The 23,858-nt window shown below is 52.4% G+C and overlaps 1 protein-coding gene across 7 annotated transcripts; it reads left to right on the top strand.

Annotated features, from left to right (window-relative positions):
• The first annotated feature begins 443 nt into the window (after nt 1-443).
• Nucleotides 444-23,294, top strand: TRAF1 (TNF receptor associated factor 1). 7 transcript variants are annotated; one of them, XM_070045686.1, is made up of 9 exons: nt 444-760; nt 2,624-2,678; nt 3,834-4,242; nt 6,153-6,237; nt 14,793-14,858; nt 15,358-15,768; nt 17,247-17,424; nt 19,378-19,526; nt 21,608-23,294. In XM_070045686.1, exons 3-9 carry the CDS (start codon nt 4,103-4,105, stop codon nt 21,824-21,826), a joined length of 1,248 nt encoding a protein of 415 aa, XP_069901787.1. In that variant the 5' UTR covers nt 444-760; nt 2,624-2,678; nt 3,834-4,102; the 3' UTR covers nt 21,827-23,294. The 7 variants fall into 7 exon arrangements, with proteins under 7 accessions (XP_069901787.1, XP_030714711.1, XP_060156532.1 ...); XM_060300549.2 differs by lacking the exon at nt 444-760 and adding an exon at nt 885-1,130 and having other exon boundaries at nt 3,479-4,242; XM_030858848.3 differs by lacking the exon at nt 444-760 and adding an exon at nt 885-1,130.
• Nucleotides 23,295-23,858: the final 564 nt, after the last annotated feature.

Genomic DNA, 23,858 nt, shown 5'->3' on the forward strand with positions numbered 1-23,858 from the left:
AGGAAACAAAACCAACAAAGTAGGCAGGCTCACTCCTTCCTCAGCTAACAGTCCTGCAGATGTTAGGTCTTGATGGAGAAGGAGCCTTCATCAAATTCGCAAAAATAACGGTTGTTTGTACCTTTTAGACAGAAATTCTACCCCAACACTAAGTACCATAACTACTTTGATTGATATACACAAAATTCATAGGGAATAAGTGGCTGTGTGTGTGTTTAGACAAAACCAGAAACGGTTCCTGAAAATACCCAGTTCTGTGGAAGCCCCGTGCCTTCAGAACCGCTCTGTACATCTCTTCGCTGAGTGCTCCAACCCAATAAGCTTGGACGAACCTGACACTGTGCTAGGACCTTGCAGGAATCTAAGAGGGCTAAGACTTGGGTTTTGCTGCTGCTCGCCCCACCCCACGCGGGATTGCAGGCAGGCAGGGGACAGGATGGCGGTTCAAGTCCCAAGTCCGTGTTCGTTTAGTCTGCGAACACTTTGAGTCCCACACACGTGCCAGGAACTCGCGCGTGGAGGAGAACGGAAGGTCAGTCTTCAGTGGAAAAACAGAGCCTGCGACGCCGCGGATGCCCCCCCGGGCCTCGTTTCCCCATTCGGGGAGCGTTCGCCCCGCCCCCGAGGCCGCCTCGGAAAGGCGGCTCCGGCTGCAGGAACCGGCCCCGGGCCTGCCCTCCCCGGTTTCCGCCGCCTGGGCCGAGTCCTCGCGCCACCGGAAGCTCCCGCCGGGCCGCTGGGAAGCGGCGGCGGCGCCAAGGTTGGTTGCACTGCACCCCGCCCCCACCCGCCCCGGGACTGCGCGGGCTCCCGGCCGCCGCCCCAGCGCTCCCCGCCCGGGACAGCCCGGCTCCAGCTCTCTGGGGCGGGGGCGGGGGCTGCCCAAGTGCGCCCCCCCCCCCCCGCGCGCCTCCGGGACCTGGAATCCCGGCTGCAGAGCCCTGCCCCGGACTCGCTGCCCCCGCTCTTCTTGCGGACGCCCGGGGCAGCCCTGCGGGGGCTCATCCTTGAATAGTCGCGGGCGCCGCTCTGCTCCCATCAGTGCGCACGCATCCGGAGATGTGGCGGTGGCGAGACGGCCGTCACCAGCCCGCGCGGGGCGCACGAACGGGGCTGGGGGACACGGACAGGTCATCCGGCGTCACTGAGCCGGGCGGGGGGTGATTATAATCCGGCTGCGGGACGCGGTGGGATCACAAAGCTGGGAGCCCAACCTTATCCTGGGGCGGCCCACCGGGACTCCCAGGGAAAGTGGGGTCTGGTCCAGCTGCGCCCCGAAGGACAAGTGGAAGGCTGGGGAGACGCGGGTGTAACAGTGCAGAGACTCCGCGTCTTCGAGGCCCGCGGCGGGGGGAGGCGCGGAGATGGGGCTGATGGCGGTTCAGAGTGGAAGAGAAGGGAGTCAAGGAGACATAAGGAGGAGCAGCCACAGAAGTGGGTGGGGAGCACGGAACGGGTGCAGGAGGCCACAGCAAGGAAGGGAACTGGAAAGGAGGCGCCAAGAGGCGTGTCAGGTGCTGGCCACGGGGCTGGTTGGATCGAAACTGGGACAAGCCCCGGACATTTGGCACCCTCGACCTTGAGAACCTTGGGGAGATGGTTCCATGGAGATTGGAGTGAGGAAGCGGAGCGTCCGTGTAGACAGTATTTTCTAGGAGTTATGTTAAAGTGAGAAGGTGTAGATGTTGGAGAGGAATGTGGAATGAGGGTAAAGGGCGTTTTAAAGCACCATGTGTGGTTAGAACACAGGCTCAGGGCTCCCGAGTCCCCACTCACTATCGGGGAGTCCTTGGGCATGTCACTGAACCTCTTGGTGCCTCAGTTCCCTTTTCCGTAAAACGGGGATGAAGATGACAATACCTGCCTCATGGGGTTCACGTGAAGCTTAGATGAGATGGTGCCTGTAAAAGCACTTAACACGGCACTAAAAGCACCTGTTACTTTTCACTTGTAATTATTAGAGCAGCTTGCGATATTTTGCTGCTGATAGGAAGGAGCTGGGAGGCATTGAAGACAGAGGGGAGAGAAAAGGGAGCAGAGAGAAAGGGACCGAAGAACTTGGATGGAGAGAGAAATCTTGGGTTCCTGTGCCAAACCAAGGGAAGGAGGGAGCAGGTGGGGACGCAGGGAAGTTTGCAGGTTTGGGGTATGTGGTTAAGTGAGTGGCTTTCTGATAGTCTTTCTCCGAAGTAGGCCTCAAGGTCGTTTGCTGAGAGGGCCAGGTCAGGGCTGGCCCAGGTGAGGGTGGAGGTCCTGATTTACACTGCAGCAGTAGGGTAGGGTGCCATGCCCTCTTTGCCAGCAACCCCAGGCAGACTCGGCATCGCTCCCGGGAAAGTGGACAGTTGAATTTACTAGGGTCAGAGGACAACGTCAGACCTGCCTTGCCCACTTGTGAGGCTCATCTAAAGTTGATGGATGTGAAAACACTATATAAGCATAACTTACCATTTTAGTCTTTCTTCGTGACCTTGAGGAGCTGGAAGGGCTGTGGCCATCATCAATATCAAAGTTTTTCGGGCACTTCACTTGGGCCGTGCACCATGCCATGCTTTCACCCATGATCTCATTTAGTGATTACAAGTCAGGTGAAGTAGGTATTAATATTAACCCCATTTTGCAGATGCAGAAACTGAGGTGCAGAGAAGTTACTGACCTTGTCCCAGGACCCACAGCTAGTAAGTGATGGACTCAGGGTCCCAACTCAGATCTGTCAGACCTCGAAGCCTGTGATTTGAAACTACTATGAAAGTTTGCAAAACCCCTAGTAGCAACCCAGCAGAATAGAAAGATGTGGAGGGATCATCTTTTCCATTTGGTAGGTGAGAAAACAAAGGCTAGAAGCTCTGACCTCCATCCTGGGCTCTGTAGGCTCCACCAAGCTGCCTTGTTTTTGCCTCTCTTGAATGGGAGGAAGAACACAGAGCTTAGAGTCCCACAGACCTGGTGGTCATCGTGCTGTACCACCAGGTGCTGTGTGACTTTGGACCAGGCATCTTGCTCCTCTGTGCCTCCCCATGCCTGCGGAATTCCTAACAGGTTGCTCTAAGGAATAGGAAGGAAAATGTTGCCTGGGGCATGGTAGATGTGCCAGGAGCCATGCTTCCCACACAACCATGGATCTGCGTCCCACTTGGCTGCTGAGACCAACTCCTCGTGACCTTGTATTTATTTAGACCTTTGTTCTCCTCAGGGCCAGGAAGTGGTGGCGCCTGATCCGAGTCTGTGGCCACCTATGACTTCCTGAGTGGGGCCGTGGAGGTAGGGCCCTGAGCAGTCCATGGTCCTGAGGCCTCGGACTTCAGAGGGGAGGGCCAGGTGTCACACATACTGATGAAGAACGCCACGGGCAGGGCTGGGCCATCAGAAGCCTTCCTGCTGGCCTTGGCCATGCGGTCCCAGAATTTTAGACCCCGGAGAAGTCTTGGAGATAATCCTGTTGCAATTCCTTTTTTTTTTTTTTTTTTTTAATAAACAGATGGGGTAACTGAGACCCGCTGTGCAAAAGTGACTTTTACCTAAGATACTCTGGACAGGGCAGAGCTAATATGCACGGAACTTGCATTTTTGGACCTGACTCCAGAACCCTGGGGATTTCCACCGGGGCAGTGAACACCCACACCGAGTATCCTAGGCTGCTCGGAGGTTCCAGGGAACATAGACAAATCACCGACTGGGGCTCTCTCTGCTCCTGTCCCCTGGGGAGGAAGTGGAGGAAGCCAGTGGCAGCCTGAGGTCCTCCGACTGGGGAAACTCTAACTGTGGTTCCTGAAAGTCCGTGACACGGTTCTTTTTTCTCTCTGACTTGCTTTCCCCTCCCTCTTGCTCAAAAGAATGACTGGACACTCCTAGAGCCTGCAGTCACCATCCAGGGGATTTTTTTCACCACAAAGGGTAATTCCTGTCTCATCCCTGCTGTGACTCAGCTGTGACGTTGAACCGCACAAGCCAGCGAGAAGATAAAATCATCAGACTCCTGCACATCAGAGAGGGGGGCCCGGCCAGCACTCACCTCTTCTCCCAGCACAGACTCCACGGAGCTGGTCCCCTCCCCAGAGGAGCTTGAACAGGGGCCCCCCACCAGCCAGCCTGGGACCCTGCGATGGCCTCTGGCTCGGCCAGCAGCCGCCACCCGGCCCCCGATGAGAACGAGTTCCCCTTTGGGTGCCCCCCCACCGTCTGCCAGGACCCACCAGAGCCCAGGCCCCTCTGCTGCGCCGTCTGTCTCTCTGAGAACGTGAGGTGAGGGGTCGGAGGAGAAGAGGCGGGTGGGAAGGAGGTTCCAGGGAGGGACCCCTCACGGGAGGCGGGGGTGAGAGGAGCTGTGGTTTTGGGCAGGTGACTTCACCTCTCTGGCCTCAGCTTCCACACCTGTTCCTCAAGGGTCCTGGACACTGCCCCGTCTGACTGTTGGTGGGAGGAGAAGTAGCCACAGAAAGACGTCAGCTCCCTTAGCAGAAGGCCATCCGGGGTCAGGGGGAGAGCCTCTGGGTCCAGCTGGGCTACTTACTGTGTGGCCTGTGCAAATTGTTTGATGTCTCAGCCTCCTTGTCTGTAAAATGCCTGTAAAGTGATTTTCTACCTCCCAGGATTGTTACAAGGCCCAGTCAATAACATTCCAAAAAATCCTTGTAATAATGAATATAAACTCCCTGGTAAATGACAAACTGCTGTACAAATATATCTTCTTCCACAATATCACCCATCACCTCAGACTGTTTGCTGGGAATGCTTTTAAAGGGGACTAGATATTTTTTGTATTCATATATTATACATTTATGGATGTATATATAAAATATGTATATATTTGCATATAAATATATACAATGCACACATTTTGCATGTGTATAAAATATACGTATATAATTTACATTGTATATTATATATTAAAATATGTGTATATTTATATGTAAAATATAAATAACTCAGAGAGGTGTGACATCAATATGATCGTCAGTATCCCACCTTAAGCAACTATTATGTACCAACTGTGTGCCAAGCACTCTTTCCTTGTGTCTTCAGAAGCTCCTTGGAAAGGTGGATACTATTATTACCCTATTTTACAAATGAGGACAGTGAGGCCTAATGGACAGATGAGGTCAGTTTGCCGCAGGTCAGTTTCCTGGCAGATGTGTTCTTAAACTGCCGTGCACCCCCAGCAAGACTTTTGTTTGGGACTTTACAGTTTAAGAAGGTGGGAAACTTCTCAGGCAAGCTTGAGGAGTTCCAATGCTTTCACAAAGGAGGAGGCCGAGAGAAGGCGGAGAGAGGTGGTGGTGAGAAGGGCAGGTGGGGGGAGGAGCAAAGCTCGACTGGTTTCACCATCCTGACTTCATCTCAGGCTTTTGCAATGGGTCTCTTGGCTTCCTTCGCTGTCCTTCCAAAACCTGGCAGAGGTGGGAGAGGGATCCAGGCCTGAGGCCTGAAGAGCTCTGCCCAGCTCTGCGCCTGCCTCCCTCGACCTTGGTGGATCCATACGTCCTCTGAGGCCTCATTCTCCTTCCTGTATAATGGGCCTGACCCGTTGCTCTCACTGAGGACCGGATCGCTTGGGAGCTTTGTTAAAGCACATAGGACCATGTGTCACCCCATTCAGAGTCTGGCACCCACTCCTGGTTAAGAACCTCAGGCTAGGTGTTCTCGGAGGCCCCTTCTTATTCTGAGAGGCCATGGTCATCTGTAATTACTAAAAATAAGAGACCAAAATAAAATAGAGGAAGCTGAGAAGAACTAATATAGCTGCACATCCACAATCCTTTATCTGAACCCATGGGGTCAGATGTAGTTTGGAATGGAGAAGTTTTTCAGATTTTAGAAAAGCAAGTCAGTGCATCCAGCGGGAATTGGGGATGCACCTTATAATCAAGCAATGAATATTTCTGCAAACATAAATATTCACACTAAGTGGGATAAGTAGGGGCTTGAATAGCCTCTAGTCACTTCAGATCAGGTTTGGCTGCCAGAGAAGCTCACTGCAAACTACAGGAAAACATTGGTTTGGGAATGGTGGGTCTGGGATTGTGGAGCTGCACGCTCATTGGTATCAGCTGCCACACTGGGCAAGGGCTAGGCATTTGGAGCTCTGGGGACGATGGTTGGTGCCATGGAGTCGTGAATGCCTCACTCAGTGGCATTTGTTCATGTGTCCCCAGGAATGGTGAGGATCGAATCTGTCCCAAATGCAAAGGGGATGACACACCATCTGAAAGGCCAGGAAGCCTTCTGTCTCAGGAGCAGGTAAGTTGGCACTGCCAGGAAAGACTGTCTGTCAGTTGTCTCCGTTGGCAGGGGAAGAGGCCAAGTAGATATCTGCCCACCTAGTCCCTGCCAGGTGGCTCCTTCCTTGTCTGAGTCTAGACTGAATTCATTTTGTCAGCAGTGAGGAGACTGACATTTGCGGTGGGGAAGCAACTTGCCCCAAGCCACCTGGCCGACCCGTGACAGACTCAGGGTGAGAACAGCATCTAGACGGGTCAACACACCACAGCCTGCGGGCCCAACTCAGCCTGCCGCCTGTTTGTACGGCTTACGAGCAAAGAATGGTTTTTACACTTAAAAGGTTTCTAAAAATTGAAAGGAGAATGAGATTTTGTGACACATGAAAATTATAAGGAATTCAAACTTCCAGGTCCCTACATAAAGTTATATTGGTTCACAGCCACAACTCACTCATGTATATATGCCTTGCGTGTGGCTGCTTTTTTATTTTTAATATTTATTTATGTATTTATATTTATTTGGTTGTGCCGGGTCTTAGTTGCAGCAGGCAGGCTCCTGAGTTGTGGCTTGCGAACTCTTAGTTGCAGCATGCATGTGGGATCTAGTTTCCTGACCAGGGATCGAACCTGGGCCCGCTGCATTGGGAGCGTGGAGTTTTATCCACTGTGCTACCAAGGAAGTCCCTGTAGCTGCTTATGTCCTGAAACAGCAGAGGTGAATAGTTGCAACAGAGGCCTCACAGCCCAAAATATTCACTATCTGGCTCTTGACAGGAAAAGTTTGCCAACTCTTGACCTAGACAGTTCTTTCTGGCCCTGTTTGCCCTCAGACAGGGACAGGCCATCCTCATCTCACTTCTCCGGCTCTGCCAAACCGTGCTTCCAGGAATAAGATACAACTTTGGTAGTGTGAGGGGCCAAAGAGATACCCTCAGGCATCACTTTAGAACCCCAGCCCTTCTGAGCTGGAGAAGGACCCTCGTAGGTCATCTGTCCAGCCCAGAGGTTCCCACATGTTGACCAGCACTGGTCCATTCCCACCAGTTCATGACAAAAATGATTAAAAAAAAAAAAAAAAAGGAAATTGTTATGAGTTTTTCTTATAAAAGTAAATTCTTTCCATTTATAGAGTCAACCTTTACTCTGAGATGATGCCCTTCCTATTCATGTCTTTGTATAAAGGAAATGATCGTGATAGGTGATAGAATGCGGGGGTAAAGCCTTTATTTAGTAAAATTTTAAAATGACAATCTTTAATCTCCTAATTTAAAAAGCAAACAAACTGGTATTGGTCTGTGAATCCAAAGCTTTAAGAATCCCTGCTGTAAATCTAACCCCCTCTTACACATGGACCCCGACACCCACAGGGGCATCTCATTGCAAAGCTCCCTCATGACCAGGGTCTCGCCAACTTGGCCACCAGCACTGTCCACACTGTGAGGCACTGGCTCCTTTCAACCAAAGCTCCACCCTTGCCCGAACCATGGCCCAGGGGTCAGGAGACTGGTGTCTGACGATGGCTTTATAATTCAGTGCATGGCTGAGATGACTCCCCTGTCTCCACCTGTAAAGTGAAGATGCTAGGTTGACTGTGCAGGGTCTTTCCAGCATCTGCAATGTCCCATTGCCAGTCAGTGGCTGGCAGGGCAGCTCTCCCTCCCGCTGTGGAACCAGAGGCAGGCAGGTCTCCACGCCTCCTTACCCCTTCTCCGCTCTGGCCCCTCTCCTGCAGAGAGTTGGAGGAATTTCCTGTCCCACCAGAGCTGGTTTTGAGGGCTTTCCTGTCTTCCTGTCAGCAACCCTCTCCCCCCCGCAGGTCCTCAAGGGAATAATAGTAAGGCTCCCGTGCATTTCCCCAGAACTTTGTACTCTACAATGTGGTTAAGAGCTAATAGGATTAACACCCATGGAATAACTTTCCAAGCCTCCCTGTTTGAGATCTTTGTACTCCACCCTCGAAAGAGAGGACATGGGCTAGATGCTTTCTAAGGCACCTGCCTGCCCGAAGGCATCAGGGCTGTTGTTTTGACGTGGTTTATTCTTGCCTCTTAACAAAATGAATACAGATTCATTGTACAAATCTTAGATAACATAAAGATGAGATATTTTAATATCTCTCAACCCAGTAGTCTTAATTTTTTCATCTTTGTTAATGTGAAATCAGATGAAAGTAGAAGCGTTCTGATTAAAGGGGAGCCTGGAGCCCTGTCCTTTCGGTTACCCCACTTCCTTCTCCTGTCCCAGCCCCTCAGAGACACTGGGGATTCCTAGGGCCCTGCAGAGCACAGTTTGAAACTTGCTGCCTTAAACCAAATGAAGTGACTCTAATCATGGAATTACAGGCACTGAAACAAGCTACAGAGTGGGAGGAGGGTACACCCCCCAGTGGAAAGCTGGGGGGTGGGGTGAGCCAGTGGTCTGACACCTGCACAAAGCCACAAGTGGAAAGACCAGGGACTCCTTCAGCTTCTGACCCAATGGGAACTTTGGGGGGACTTTTGACCAAAGGAAAGCAGCTGATTATAAATCAACACTTTGTATACGTGGTGATTCTGCAGTCTGTGCATCTGGGGAAACCTGGGAAGTGAAGGTGGGGTCGACAGGCCGGGCCGGAGACCAGCTGAGCTAAGCCCCAAGGTGCCCATTCTTGCAACACTTTCCATGCCATCTGCTTATCAGTTTGTCCTCCTCCTCTGACTTCATTAGATTAATGTCTCTCTAAGAAGTGCTCAAAGCCCGAGACCGATTAGCTCATGTTAAGAAGAAGATATTAAAGGATAACTGTTGACCTGGTTAGAGACTTGGTTCTTGCCTAGAATGACCTTCCTACAGAAGTGACAATGAAGTAGGGGACGACCCGGTGGCTGGGAAATAGCAGTCAATTCTGTCTGCCTGAGACCCTGTGAATGGGATTGTTTCTCTCACTCTCTTCCCTCTGAGGTCACTCAGGAAGGTCAAAAGCAAGCTGGCATCTGCTGCCAGTGGCTTACAAGAGTGCCTTAAATTATTCTAGAATCAGAAAATGATAGGAGGTCAAGCTGTCTAGTCCAATTTCCGTTCTGTACTGGATTCCTGCCAAGTGGCTTTGTGTCCTTCCAGTGATGGGGAGCTCATTACTGCATGAAACCACGACTTCCACCATGGGGAACTAACTGTTGTACCATTTTCCTCTTTGTTGGTACTGAGCTGAAGTCTGTCTCCCTTGGGGCCACAAAAAGTAAGTCAGTCAGCCTCCTGTCCCCTGAGGCGGTCCTGAGTCTGTGGAAGGACGCTGACCACGTCCATCTTGAGTCTGTCCTCAGCCTCTGTGCATATCTGTGTCCTTTGAAATGCAATGCCTGGAAATGAACCCCCTTACACTTCTGAGCTTGACAATTGCATCTGTAACCTTATCGATCCCGTGACATCCTGTGTCATGCACAGTGGTGATACCCCTATTTCACCAGTGGGTAATATATTGAGGTTCAGTGAAGAGGTGTGCCTGCACCAGTCATACAGCAAAGGGGGGGCAGAGCCAGGCTCCCACTCCTGCCCCTTAGGCTGCTGACATCTTCTCTCTGCTGCCTCCAGATGGTGGATCACCCCCAAATGTTTTACACAGGTTTAAATACACAGTCCGCCTTAAGTGCTGGAATCCACCAAATGCTGTGGAAACAGGAATGGGCAAGACTACTTTCAACTAGGGGAATCAGGCAGGACTTCCTGGAGGAGGTGGCAGTTGAGCCAAGCAGAGATTGCCAGAAAGGAAACTGACTGAGGTACAGAGGCGGGCAGGAACTCGCGAGCGGACCGAGTCCACCCTGTCACTGTCGAGTGCCTCTCCCTCAGCACTAGCTGAGACCCAAGCAAAAACAGCCCCTCCTGGCATCCAAGACCTTGGCCAGCCTCAATGCCCAGCACAGTAGCGTGGGAAGTGCCTGGCACATTGCAGACCCTCCGCTCTGTGCAGTAGCTTCACGGAGGCAGCTCTCATGCTCCCGGCACCCTCTTGACGCTCACATTCTCGGAGGCCCCCAGGTCCCCAAGTGGGGGCCCTTTGATGGAGCTCTCCTGACCCCGTCACAAAGGGCCTGGGGAAGCAGGGAAGCTGGGAGCACCACACACCCCCAGACTTCTCGGACGTGGACAGAAGGACAAGTGTTCCCTCAGGGCTGGGATTTTGTTTTCTCTGTTTCCTCCTCAGAGGAAATTCCACTGCGAATTTTATTTTTAGCAGTTTGCAAGCAATAAGACCGCTCACACAGGGGCCTCCTGTGGCACCAGACAGGCACAGGCTTGGCTCAGGACAGATGCCCCGTTCCTCCTCTGCGACCCCAGCCCCTTCCCTCTCCAGTCCCCTCGGTCCCTGGACTTCAGATGAGGCTACCCTTTAGTCAAGGTGAGGACTCCTGGTGGGGAGGAAGGACGCTGGCCGTAGATTCCAGGCCCCTGGCCTCTGCCACAGCCTTGCCCCAAACTTGCATCCTGCAAGTCACCGGCCATCTCAGCTTCAGCTTCCTCACCTACACGAGAGGCAGAACCTCCAGTGGGAAAATAGGGTTTTACAGAATTAGTTATTAAGAGTTTGAGATGTGAGGATTAAATGAGACGCGTGTATGTGACAGCCATTAGCAAAAGGAAAAAGATGTCCCAAGGGCAGTGCTTAATCCACAGGAATAATTTTGCTAATAATAGTACTTCTACTAATCATGGGTGACATTTACTGAGCACCACGTCAGGCAGAATGATGCTCCCCAAAGATGTCCACGTGTTAGTCCCTGGAACCTGTGAATATGTTACCTTACATGGCTCTATTAGTCTGCTCGGGCTGCCGTAACTAAGTACCACAGACTGGGTGGTGCGAACAACAGAAATCTGTTTTCTCACAGTTCTGGAGGCAAGAAGTTCTAGACAGAGTTGGTTTCTTCTGAGGCCCCTCTCCTTGGCTTGTGGATACGCTCTTCTCCCAGCATCTTCCCATCATCTTCCCTCTGGATGTCTGTGTCCTAATTTTCTCTTCTTATAAGGACACCAGTCATATTGGAGTAGGGCTCACCCTAATGACCTCCTTTTAACTTAATTACCTCTTTTAAAGACTGTCTCCAAATACAGTCATGTTCATGGGAGCTAGGACTTCCCTATATGAATTCAGGGTGGGGAGACACTACTCAGCCCATAACAATGGCAAAAGGGACTTTGCAGATGTGATTAAATTAAGGATCTTGTGATGGGGAGATGACCCTGGCTTATTTGGTGAGCCTATTGTTATCACAAGGGCCCCCAAAAGAGGGAGACAAGAGAATCAGAATCAGAGCGAGATTGGAAGATGCTCTGCTGCTACCTTTTAATATGGAGGGAGGGACCCTGAGCCAAGGAATGCGGGTGGCTTTCAGAAGCTGGAAAAACAAGAAAACAGGTGCTCACCTTGGACCTCCAGAAGGGGCACAATCCTGCTCAACTTTTAGGACTTCTGATCTCCAGGTCTGTAAGATAATATTGGGCTGGCCAAAAAGTTCGTTCGGGTTTTCCCATGACATGAAAAACCAGAACGAACTTTTTGGCCAACCCAAAAAATGTGGGTTGGCTTTTTGTTGTTGTTTGTTTGTTTATTTATTTGGTTGTGGCAGGTCTTAGTTGCGGCTCGCTGGCTCCTTAGTTGCAGCACGTGGGTGGGCTCCTTAGTTGCGGCATGCATGTGGGATCTAGTTCCCTGGCCAGGGATCGAACCCAGGCTCCCCGCATTGGGAGTGTGGAGTCTTAACCCCTGTGCCACCAGGGAAGTCTCAATGGGGGTTGTTTTAAGCCAATAAGTTTGTGGTATTTTGTTATAGCACAGTAGGTCACTCATGTCAGAATTTACTTATATTATGGCATTTAATCCTCACCATAACTCTATAGGGGGAGTTCTGTTATTATACTCATTTTGAAGACTGGGAAACTGAGACATGGAGAGGTTAATAACTCTCCCAGGGCCACATAGATAGTGTGTGAAGTGACAGAGATGCGCTTTGCACCCTGACAGTCTGGCTCCAGAGCCCACCCCCTTAACCCTGGAAAGCACCCCAAGGAATGAGAGACTGAGTGACTGATGGTGGGACTCTGGGCAGCCTGGCTGGCCACCAGCGGCCTCTCAAGTTACCCCCTGCCCCTCCTCTGCCAGACATGAGAGGCTGGTCCCAACCCACTCCCATTGTACATGGCAATAAGGATGCCCGCTCCACCCATGTAGCACTTGCCAGCCTGCATGGGCTTTCATTGCACAGACACACCACAGGACTCAGATGCCAAAGGAACATGTGCCTCTCCACCTGTGGGCGATTCTGGACTCCCACCGTTAGTTCTATCACTTTCACGTTTTTACCTCCCTCTGACTCTCACTTCAAGCATATACCCTTAGAACGGCAGAGGATTCAAATCATGGGCTCGTAGGGAGTTTCAGGGCCTGAGAGATGACCCCTTGTGCATTCGCCAGGTTCCTCACTGGCCTCAGGCCCTCCATCCTTCCCTCATGTCGGGAACTACCTTCTGGGAGAGGCTGCATCACAGGGCACTTTCCAAAGCCATTGCAGTCTCCCTGACAAGGCTACCCACCCCTCCCCAGTAAAACATCTGTTTTCTATTCTTTGTTGGGAGCAATTTGTGCTTGAAGCCCGGGGCAATGGGGCAAAGTGGGGGGTGGCCTTTTGCTGGGCTGTGCTCTGTGTCCCAAACCAACTGTACTCATTAAGCCCACAGCTCTCACTTATTTTACTATTAGAAAATAATAACTAGTGTGGCTTTGTATTTGCTCAGCCCAAAAGACCTCTGTCCTCCCCTCCTTTCATCCAAATCTCCCTTCACATCACCCCATGAGGTTATTCTTAAAAACAACAACAAAGCTCTTGGAAAATCAAGGTATTATTTACATGTAATAAAATTCACTCATTTTAAGTGTACAGATTGATGAATGCCGGGAAATGTATACAGTCGTGTGACCTGCAGTCAGGAGGGTGAATGTTTCTGCACCAGAAAAAGCTTCCTTGTGCCCTTGTTCAGTCAGTCTCCCCCAGCTGCAGCCCAGGAAGCCACTGGTCTATTTTCTGTCACTATAGTTTTGCCTTTTCTAGAATCTTGTAAGAATAGAATCCTCGTATGTAGTCTTTGGTGTTTGACTCTTTCATTTAGCATGTTTTGAGGTCCCTCCATATTATCGCACATATTAGTAATTCAGTCCATCTGACTGCTGAGTAGTGTCCTGGAGTACGGATATACCACACTTTGTTCATCCATCCACCAGTTGATGGATACTTGGATTGCTGCCAGCGTGGGCCTCTTATGAGTAAAGCTGCCGTGAACATTTACATGTACCCGGACATATTTTCACTTTCTCTTGGGTAAATTCCTAGGAGTGGAATGTGTGGGTTGTCTGATAACTTGATAAGCACGGTCTTGTGTATGTATGATTTAACTTTATGAGATACTTCCATAGATTTTCCCAAAGTAGTTGTACCATTTTGCATTCCCACCAGCAACCTATGAGTGTTTCAGTTCCTCCACGTTCTCACCAAAGCTCGATATTCTCGTTCTTTGTAAATTTTAGCCATTTCGTGAGTGGACAGTGGCATTTCGTTACAATTTGCATTTCTCTGATGACTGGTGATGTTGAACATCTTTACATAGGCTTGTCATTTGTGTATCTTATTTTGTGAAGTATCTGTTCAGTATTTTACCCATTTTGTATTAGGTTGTTTGTCTTATTGAATTGTAAGAGTTCTTTATATATTCTGGATATAAGCCCTTTCCAGGTCTATGTTTAGGAAAAAGTGTTCTCCCAGTCTCTCCTGGGCTTACTCTTTTTTTTTTTTTTTTTTTTTGCGGTACGCGGGCCTCTCACTGTTGTGGCCTCTCCTGTTGCGGAGCACAGGCTTCGGACGCGCAGGCTCAGCGGCCATGGCTCACGGGCCTAGCCGCTCCGCGGCACGCGGGATCTCCCAGACCGGGGCACGAACCTGTGTCCCCTGCATCGGCAGGCGGACTCCCAACCACTGCGCTACCAGGGAAGCCCTGGACTTACTCTTGATAAGAGATAGAGACATGGGGTAGGAAGATCCCTGGAGCCGTGCTGCTTCCTAGCTGTTCCTCCTTGAGTAAATCCCTGCCCCTCTGTGAGCTTCAGTTTCTTCATCAATCAGATGGGAACAAAAAACCTACCCTGCTATCCCCAAGTGTTGTTAGGGGCCCTAGGAAGAATTATGACTATGAAAGCATTTTGTAAACTCCTCAGACTTATACATAGGTTAACAGTATTGTCAAGTTGCTTGTTAGAGGCCCTCACAGAGCCCCCAGACCAGTGGGGGCAACCAAAAAGTAAATGATGATTACAGGACTGAGTGGAACATGTCCCATCAGGAGAGGTGGCAGCGCTTCCCAGGATCACAGCAGGGGCCCTGCTCTTGTTCTGAAGGAGGGTTACAGGACGGCTGAATCAGAAGGAACAGCATGTGCCAAGTTTTGTGGCCCAGCCCAGCTCATGCCTGGTGGATGCTGGTGCTTTGCAGAGAGCCCCAGTGCCACTGGGAGCCCCATAACCTCCAGTGACATGGTTCTTATTTCCAGGATCACCCCGAGGTGGCTGAGGCTGGAGTTGGGTGTCCCTTTGCAGGTGTTGGCTGCGCCTTCAAGGTAAGCATCTGAGTGTGAGAGAGGAGATCTATCTGTATACTATAGTCTCAGACCTTCCCATCAGCCCCTCCGGGATGTTCCCACAACATCAAGCTATGCCTCTGGGTGTACCTTACATGACTTTCCCAAGCAACAATATCACTAGTAAATCACCTTCGTACTCAGGGGAGTTCTTAATGTCTCACCTGGGCATTGTAGCATCACAAAAATGACCACCGCCCACACCCCCAGAAACCCCTTTGCCTCTCTCCATGGTCCTGAATCATCACTGCGCTCAAGGGCATGGCAGAATTGTTGCTCTGGAGGCTGGGATGGACACAGCTCATCATGGGTATGTCTCATGCCAGGGTCCTTCTCCGAATCCCTCTTGCTGTACACTTCCCTTGGCCGGATGAATGGATATGACTTCCCTTGGCAACCTTTGGTGGCAGGACTCTCCACTGCTCCCTGGTCCTCCCTCCCCCTCTGTTTTCACTGATCAGCCCCACTCTCTTGGCAGGGGGGCCCAAAGTTCATGCAGGAGCATGAGGTCACCTCCCAGGCTACCCACCTGAACCTGCTGTTAGGGTTCATGAAACAGTGGAAGGCCCAGCTGGGCTCTGGCCTGGGGTCTGGACCCATGGCCCTGGAGCAGAATCTGTCAGACCTGCAGCTGCAGGGGGCTGTGGAGACAGCTGGGGACCTAGAGGTGGACTGCTACCGGGCCCCCTGCTCCGAGAGCCAGGAGGAGCTGGCCCTGCAGCACTTCATGAAGGAGAAGCTCCTGACTGAGCTGGAGGGGAAGCTGTGCGTGTTTGAGAACATTGTCGCCGTCCTCAACAAGGAGGTGGAGGCCTCCCACCTGGCCCTGGCCGCCTCCATCCACCAGAGCCGGCTGGGCCGTGAGCACATCCTGAGCTTGGAACGGAGGGTGAGCATGGGAGGCACGTTTACCCTCAAGGCAGCTCAGGGCCCCCCCCCCCCACCGCCCCACCTTGTCTCCAGAGCAGAGGACCAGCCTTCCTGCTAAGCATTCTCCCTGTGCAGACCAGTCACTCCTGCTTCAAAAATATCTCTCCTGCATCCCACAGCCTTCTAGGAAGAGGACTGAGTCAGAAGTTATAGTCAAGGTCAAACTCCCCCGTCCAGTGCTTCCTTTCCTTTGCTTAAACTTCTGCAATAGACTATTCCCACCCCAAGCATCTCATTCCACAGCTGGACATTTTGCACCACTGGAAAGTTCTCCCTCATACTTAACTAAAATCAGCCTCCTGTGTCTTCCCTGCCCCTCGGGGCCCCCAGAACATCTGACTTCTAGGCCCCGTGGAAGCCCTTCAGAGATGAGCACTCAGTAATAATATCCTGAGTGTTTCCTTTTTTAGGCGAAACACCCCCAGTGCCTTCACCACTTCATCAGAGCACATCGTTTCATGCTGTCCTCATATGTGCTGGCTCAGCCTCTAAAGGATTCCACACACTCAGAGTGGTGGTGTCAAACCACCAGATAATCCACTTATCTGACAGTTCTTGGTTGCACCAGACTGTCCCCTCCTTTGTTCCAGAGCTTATACTTTTCTTAATGTAACCAGTCACAATGTTAATGTTGCTTTTGGGGGGGGCAGCAACATTACTTCACCGTCTCATGTTGAGTTAGGCCTGGATTTTCGTTCCAGGTCCACCATTAACTTGCTGTATAGATCTGGGCAAATCACAGGACTGCAGCTTTCCCATCCGTAAAATTAGGGCTTCAGTTTTCTTTAAGGACACTCACTTCCATTCCTGACTTCCCTACCTGAGTACACCCAAGAATAAATTTGTATTCTTTCAAATGTCAGTGGAGGAACCTACCAGAAGAGCCAGGCACTGGGTTTGGGTGGCGAAGTAAAGGATTTATTTATGTAACTCTTGCCCCAGTTGGAAGGTGATGGCCTCCCCGAGGGCAGTGACTGTGTCTTCAGTTCATTAACGAATTTCCTGGCTCTACTCTTACGTGCCAAACACTGTGCAAGGCATGGACACAGATAAAATGAGCGTGGGCCCAGCCGTTGATAGGGGAGACCATCTATCCTGTTGGAAAGGCAGAAAAATATATCTCAGGTGGTTGTAAAGCCTCTATAAGATCGAAGATGAAAGAGAGAAACCAGCTGAGCTAGGGCAGTGGTTAAGTGTTTTGCAGAGGAAGAACTCTGTGAGCCAGGTTCCTGACGGACGAACAGGAGTTGGCCAGTGGACAAGGAAGGGAAAGGAATCCCGGGCAGGAGGGACAGCATGTACAAAGGCAGATGCACGTGGCTGAGGGAGGCAAGGAAAGCAAATTCGGGGGCAGCTCTGTCTCTACATCCCGCTGTCCCCATCCCACCGCCAAGCTGGATTCTGGTGCCCCTGGCTGAATGGGCTTCCCCGCCCCAGGTGATGGAGCTGCAGCAGACCTTGGCCCAGAAAGACCAGGCCCTGGGCAAGCTGGAGCAGAGCTTCCGCCTCATGGAAGAGGCCTCCTACGACGGCACGTTCCTATGGAAGGTCACCAGTGTCACCAGGCGGTGCCATGAGTCAGCCTGCGGCAGGACCGTCAGCCTCTTCTCCCCAGGTAAGGCCTCCCCGGGGGCACAGACACCAGCTGGGGGAGGCGGGGGGTGTGTGTGTTCCACTCTGACAGGCGGGCTGCGTCCAGTTAGGCCAGTGTCCATTCGGGCCCCTGGCCCTACCAGGCCCGCGGAGGTAGTAGGCCCCTCCCCGCTCAGCCGCGTGGATCAGGGGCTGTTTGCACCAGGCGTACCTCCCTGGACATCCGTCATGGTCTGCAACTAGGAATAAAATGATCTATGTTGTATGGATATCGGTTGTGAAAGAGAGTGCACTGTGAACCAAAGTTTGTGTAGGTGCGAGGGAAGCCCAGGGTGACTTTCACAGGTAAATACCATGGGGCCCCGCCCTCCGAGACCCCGTGGTCTGACATAAGACAAGTGGAGAACTCTCTGTGTACCACTGTGGGGAGCACGTGATTGAGTATTGTGTACACTGGGGCAGTTCTTAGTCGCTTCTGGGGCCCCTGGGCCTGGCACGATGTCTTGCATGAAGTAGGCAGTTACTCGGTTGTTGTTTCTCCTAATTAACTGATAGCTGTCTGTGTAACAATGTGTGTATTTGTGCTCAGACCTGTGTGCTTTTCCCCTGGCCTCACTCGCGTGCCTCTAAGTAAACGGGTGGGTCGTTAAGGAGGATTTCTGCCGATGGCAGTTTTAACCACCACTCACATCTGCTCCAGCCTCGTGCCTTTCCTGGCCATCTGCTCCTCTGACACACCCAAGGTCAACAGTGCTGGGATTCAGAGGGGCATGGGAGCTTGCCCCACACCATAGAGCAGGCTGGGTCCCAAAGCCAGCCCCCCTTTCCTCAGGAACAGGGACAGCCCCTTCAGGGGGTGGCCTCGCCTCCTACACGTAAGCTTTTTTGTCCTGGCTTCTTTCCAGAGAGGGAAAAAGCAAGCAGTGTCTCTGGCTTCCTGTTCTACCAAAACACAAGGGGCACAGATGAGTCAGACTGTCAGCCTGTCCCTCCTCCACTCCTTCCCGCATACCCTCCACACCCTGTCCCTGCTCAGCCCCTCCCAGAAGGGCCCTCATGGTGACGGCTACTGGAACCCACACTCAGATGGCTCTTTCAGCTGCCCAGGGAGAGAGCCCACAGGCCCCTGTGCCTAATCACCAGGGGATGATTCATCCCGGGGGCCTTTGCCAGCGGTGGCCGGCAGCACTGTGATTCACCGCACTCTCTCCCAGCCTCCAGGAGACCCCAGCCGCCTGGCCTAGGGCAGTGGAAAGAAGTCCGTGTTGGGAGGTAGGAGGCCTGGCCCCTAATTCTGTCTCTGCCCCCAGTACACTGTGACACTGTGGCCAGCCACTTCCCCTTGCTGGGCTTGGGTTCCCGACTACAAAATGCAGGTTGGTTAAGTGTGATCCCAGGGCCAGCAGCATCTCTATCCCCTGTTAGAAAAGCCAATTTTCAGTCCTCACCCCAGCACTACTGAGTCAGAAGCTCCAGGGGCAATCTGTGATTCTGATGGCCTTTGACAGCCACCAGGCCAGATGATCTCCAAGATTTGATGCTCTATAACGGAGAAGAATGCTGAGCTCCATCCCCAGATTTCATTTTTATGGTTTTTTTTTTTTTGGCTGCATTGGGCCTTTCATTGCGGTGGCTTCTCTTGTTGCGGAACATGGGCTCTAGGCACGCAGGCTTCAATAGTTGTGGTGCGCGGGCTCAGTTGTTGTGGCTCGCGGGCTTTAGAGCGCAGGCTCAGTAGTTGTGGCGCACGGGCTTAGTTGCTCTGCGGCATGTGGGGTCTTCCCGGACCAAGGCTCAAACCCGTGTCCCCTGCATTGGCAGGCAGATTCTTAACCACCGTGCCACCAGGGAAGTCCCGATTTTGTAGTTTTGAGCCATGACCTGGGTATGCCTAACTGTCAGTCCCAGTTTCCTCATCTGCAAAGCCCAGCACTCTCCAGCTGCCTCGGCGCTGACTCTGGCTTCCTCATTTCAGCTTTCTACACTGCCAAGTACGGATACAAGTTGTGCCTGCGGCTCTACCTGAATGGGGACGGGACGGGGAAGAGGACCCACCTGTCCCTCTTCATCGTGATCATGAGAGGGGAGTATGATGCTCTGCTGCCGTGGCCTTTCCGGAACAAGGTATGGGCCTGGGGGACAGTGGGGGTGGGATGGAGGAAACCTGGGTCCTGATCCTGATTGAGCCATGAACTTGCCTGTGTGACCTCGGCAGATCCTTTGCCCTCCGTGCTGTCAGTTTCCCCTCATAAAACAAGAGCCCGAGTTCACATCTAGTAGCCAAGGCTCTTTGCTGCATTCTGAGTCTAGGAGCTAAAATGTTTGGACCAGAGACTCTGGAAGACATGTAGAGATGAAGTTCATGTTGGGGGTGAATAAGGAAAACCTCTTGGAGGAGGTCCTGTGGGGCTGGCCTGAACTGACAGCATTCTCAGAAAAAGGGAAGGAGGAGGAGATGCCTCTGCACACCTTTTAGAACGGCCAAAATCCCAAACGCTGACAACACCCAATGCTGGCAGGGATGTGGTGCAGCAGGAACTCTCCCTCACTGCTGGTGGGACTGTAAAATGGCGCAGCCACTTTGGAAGATAGTTTGGCGGTTTCTTACAAAATTAAACATACTCTTATCATGTGACCCAGAAATCACACTCCTTGGTGTTTACCCAAATGCGTTGAAAACTTACGTCCACACAAAACCCCTGCAGACAGATATTTACAGTGACTTTATTCATAATCGCCAAAACTTGGAAGCAGCCAAGATGTCCTTCAGTAGGTGAACGGATAAATAAGCTCTGGTAAATCTAGACAGTGGAATATTATTCAGTGCTGTAAAGAAATAAGCTACCAAGCCACGAAAAGATATGGAGGAAGCTTAAAGGCATATTACTGAGTGAAAGAAGCCCATCTGAAAAACCTAGATACTGTGTGATTCCAATTATACGACATTCTGGAAAAGGCAAAACTGTGGAGATAGTAAAAAGATCAGTGGTTGCCAGAATTTCATGGAGGGGAGGAGAGATGAATAGGTGGAACGCAGAGGATTTTTAGGGCAGTGTAAATACTCTGAATTATCTATTATAATGATAAGATTCACGTCCTTATACATTTGTCCAAACCCATAGAATGTACAACGCTAAGAATGAACCTTAAACTAGGGACTTTGGGTGAATATGATGCGTCAACATAGGTTCATCACCTGCAGCAAATGTACCGCTTTGGTGGGGATGTTGACAGTGTAGGAGGTCGTGTGGGGATATGTACTCGGAAATCTGTGTTTTCCATTCAATTTTGCTGTGCACCTAAAATTGCTCTGAAAAATAAAGTTTGTTAAAAATGCTTAAAAGGGCCACTGGAGGTGGGAGTGTGGCAGGGATTCCCCGCAGGTGGACGGCGGCAGCAAGGGAGTGGGGGAGGGAAGGGGAGGGTGTGGACTCCACACCTCAGCTGGGTGGAGGAAGATAAGGGCGAGCAGGTGGGGTGGAAGCGGTAGTGCCGCAGTGGTCTGGCTATGAGTCAGTAGGTCAGTGGTTCCCATATGTGCTGGGGGGATTTTTAAAATACTAATGACTGGGTCTCACTCCCGTAGATGGTGAGGCGTGAGCATCGGGAGTTTTCAGACCTTCCCAGGGAATTCTAAAGTGCAGCCAAGTCTGAGAACTGACTGCTGCAGTGGGCGATGGGCATTTCAGTGACGTGTGCCAGGGAGGAGGCTGTGTGTCACTTTGAGATCGTTGGCTTCTCGGAGGCGCACAGGGCCCCTGTACAGACCAGAAGCTGGGTTCGTGTTTCAGGGTGTTGATTGCCGTCTGCTCAGTGGAAGGCCTGTCTGCTCTCGCCTGGGAAGGTCCAGCTGTGTTTGAAGGATCAGACAGACATCTCAGTGCAGGAAGGGACATCTTGGGTTATGGAGTCCAACCTCCTTGTCCGGGCTTAGTCCCCCCTTTAGCCCCCAACAGCCAACCACAACTGGCAGTGACATCTGAATTCCCCCTTCCTGTTAAGAACACCTGAGCTCTAATCGTGGGACACCCCTGAAGCCTGCTCACGGTACCAGGTGCTTCCGTTTCTGGGCTCTTCCTGTACGCCATGTGTGGTCCTTACGTGTTGCTTTGACTCCTGATCAGTGTGAGCTCAGGGTTAGAGGGGCTGCACGGGTGACAGGCACAGACCCTGTCCCTGATCTCCCACTGGCCCCTGCCCCGCAGGTCACTTTCATGCTGCTCGACCAGAACAACCGTGAGCACGCCATCGACGCCTTCCGGCCCGACCTGAACTCAGCATCCTTCCAGCGGCCCCAGAGCGAAACCAATGTGGCCAGCGGCTGCCCACTCTTCTTCCCCCTCAACAAGCTGCAGTCGCCCAAGCATGCCTACGTGAAGGACGACACCATGTTCCTCAAGTGCATCGTGGAGACAGACGCTTAGGGCAGGAGGGGCCGAGCAAGCCGCACCCGGGTCCCGAGGGAGCACCCGCTCAGATGGGGGTTCAGCAAGATGACTGAGGCCCTGCCTTTGGCGCCCAAGATCCCAAGGCACAGTGATGGGCCGGGGCTGGCATGACGTGAGCCGAGCGGACAGATTGACCGTGGCTAGCTATCAGTTTAGTGTGGCAGGACCTTGGACTGGGCCCACAGAGGCACACGGTCCCAAAGGAGGTGGTGCAGGACTGATCCCCCTGCACTGACCGTGCAGCACTGGAGCCCCGAGAGCCACCTGGCCCTGAATGTTGAGATGGACTCCGGCCGAGATGGGGAGGGTGTGGGGACCAGGCTGGGGCGTGGATGGGGAACTGGAGGTGTGGGACCTCAGCAAAGAAGCTCCAGGGATGGGAAGACCTCTGCAGGCCGCCACGGAGAGTGAGCTTGCTCTCGTCCTGCTTGGAATCAGAACCAGGACCAGGGGGTGGAAGTGACAGGGTGCCAGTGCGAATTCAATCTGTCCCAGCCTGGACCGAGTTCCCCAGCACTGGAGGTGAACAAGCAAAACCAGGGGGCTACGCTGCGGGGAGGGCATCAGATGCGGGGAGGGGTGGTTTTGAAGACCTTCATGGTTCCTTCCAGCCCAGAGTCTCTGACTCTAGGCCTCCTGGGCCAGATGAGGCCTAGTGCCGCAGGGGGTCTGGAAACATTCAGGAGCCCGATGCCCTCCAGTTTCCTGACTCACCTTCAGTACCGCCAGGTGGGCTGAGCTGACCCGCACGGCACCTGCCACCCTGGGCCCGGCAGTCTGCTTGCCCTCCATGCAGAGCCACGCAGAGGCCCTGCGTCCTGCGCGTCCCCCAGCTGAGCGCCCCTCCACCTTCTCCAGGTGAAACCAGGTCCCTAGCTCCCAGAGGCAGCTGGAAGGAGCGTGGAGAAGGAGAGGGGCACAGACTCTCCACGCTGCCTGCCTGGGGGCCCCACTCTTGGCCATTTCCAGAATCCCGTGTCGCCTGTTGAACGAAGGCAACCACATCTCTAGTTGATGGATCAGGACCGCTGAGCCACCCACAGATGTTGACCTTTTATATGTATAAAACCAAAGAAAGAATTTTTTTAAAATCTGTTTTGCACTTTTCATAAAGGGTATGGTTGTGGGAGTTGGTGGTGACTTGTGAGCTCTGGGTGGCGCTGCCAGTTTTGCAGGTGGCATCCAAGGCTGGTGTGCTGGCAGGAACATGCCTCTCTGCCTCAGTCTTCTGACTGTAATGGGGGAACCGCCCCGGCCTGCCTCCCTCGCTGAGTTCTGTGACCTCAAAGGAGATGCTACGCAGGAGAGGCTAGAGAGAGAAAGGCCCGGGCACCACTGCCCACCTGGCCTGGCCTGGCTGCGGCCCATGCTTGTCTTCTCACCTTGGAGGTCCCTACACAACCAGTTCCTGTAGGGACCCTCGGCCGTCTTTCCAGAGCCCTGAGGCTGCACGTTGCCGCTCAGAGATGCAGGGCAGGTCCCCTGCTCCTCTCCCCACAGGCTTCCCTGCAGCTTACTCTTCCTCTATTTGCCGAGGCTGTGATGGGCTTCATGTCTCACACCCTCAGGGTTCTCATCTGTGAAATGGGTCAGCAGCCCTGCCTGTCCTCTCTAGCCCAGCGTTTGTGAGGATGATGCTCACATAAGAGGTAACGGAGCAGCACGGCCCAGTGGGATCAGTATATCAGAAAACCCAGACCCACCCCTAGTCCAGACCTGGTATCCCATCATGCCTCAGCCTCTTCATTTACAAACACGGGGAAGCATCCTGCCTGGCCCTGCCCAGCTCACAAAGTTTTCACGAGGCGCAAATATGATACCCGAGCCCTAGTGCTTTGTAGTGTAATGGCATCTTGCCACACGTGATAGGCTACAAACGTGTCAGGGCTTCTTTTTCTCGTCTCCGCTGCTGACAACCTGTCATGAGGCTGACTTGCTTCCTTGATGTGTGTAGAAACAAAGGTCTGGCCCAGCAGGTGATGGGGACATCTGTCTCAAAGCTGGTATC

Source organism: Globicephala melas, chromosome 6 (genome assembly GCF_963455315.2).
Source record: "Globicephala melas chromosome 6, mGloMel1.2, whole genome shotgun sequence".
NCBI lineage: Eukaryota > Metazoa > Chordata > Mammalia > Artiodactyla > Delphinidae > Globicephala > Globicephala melas.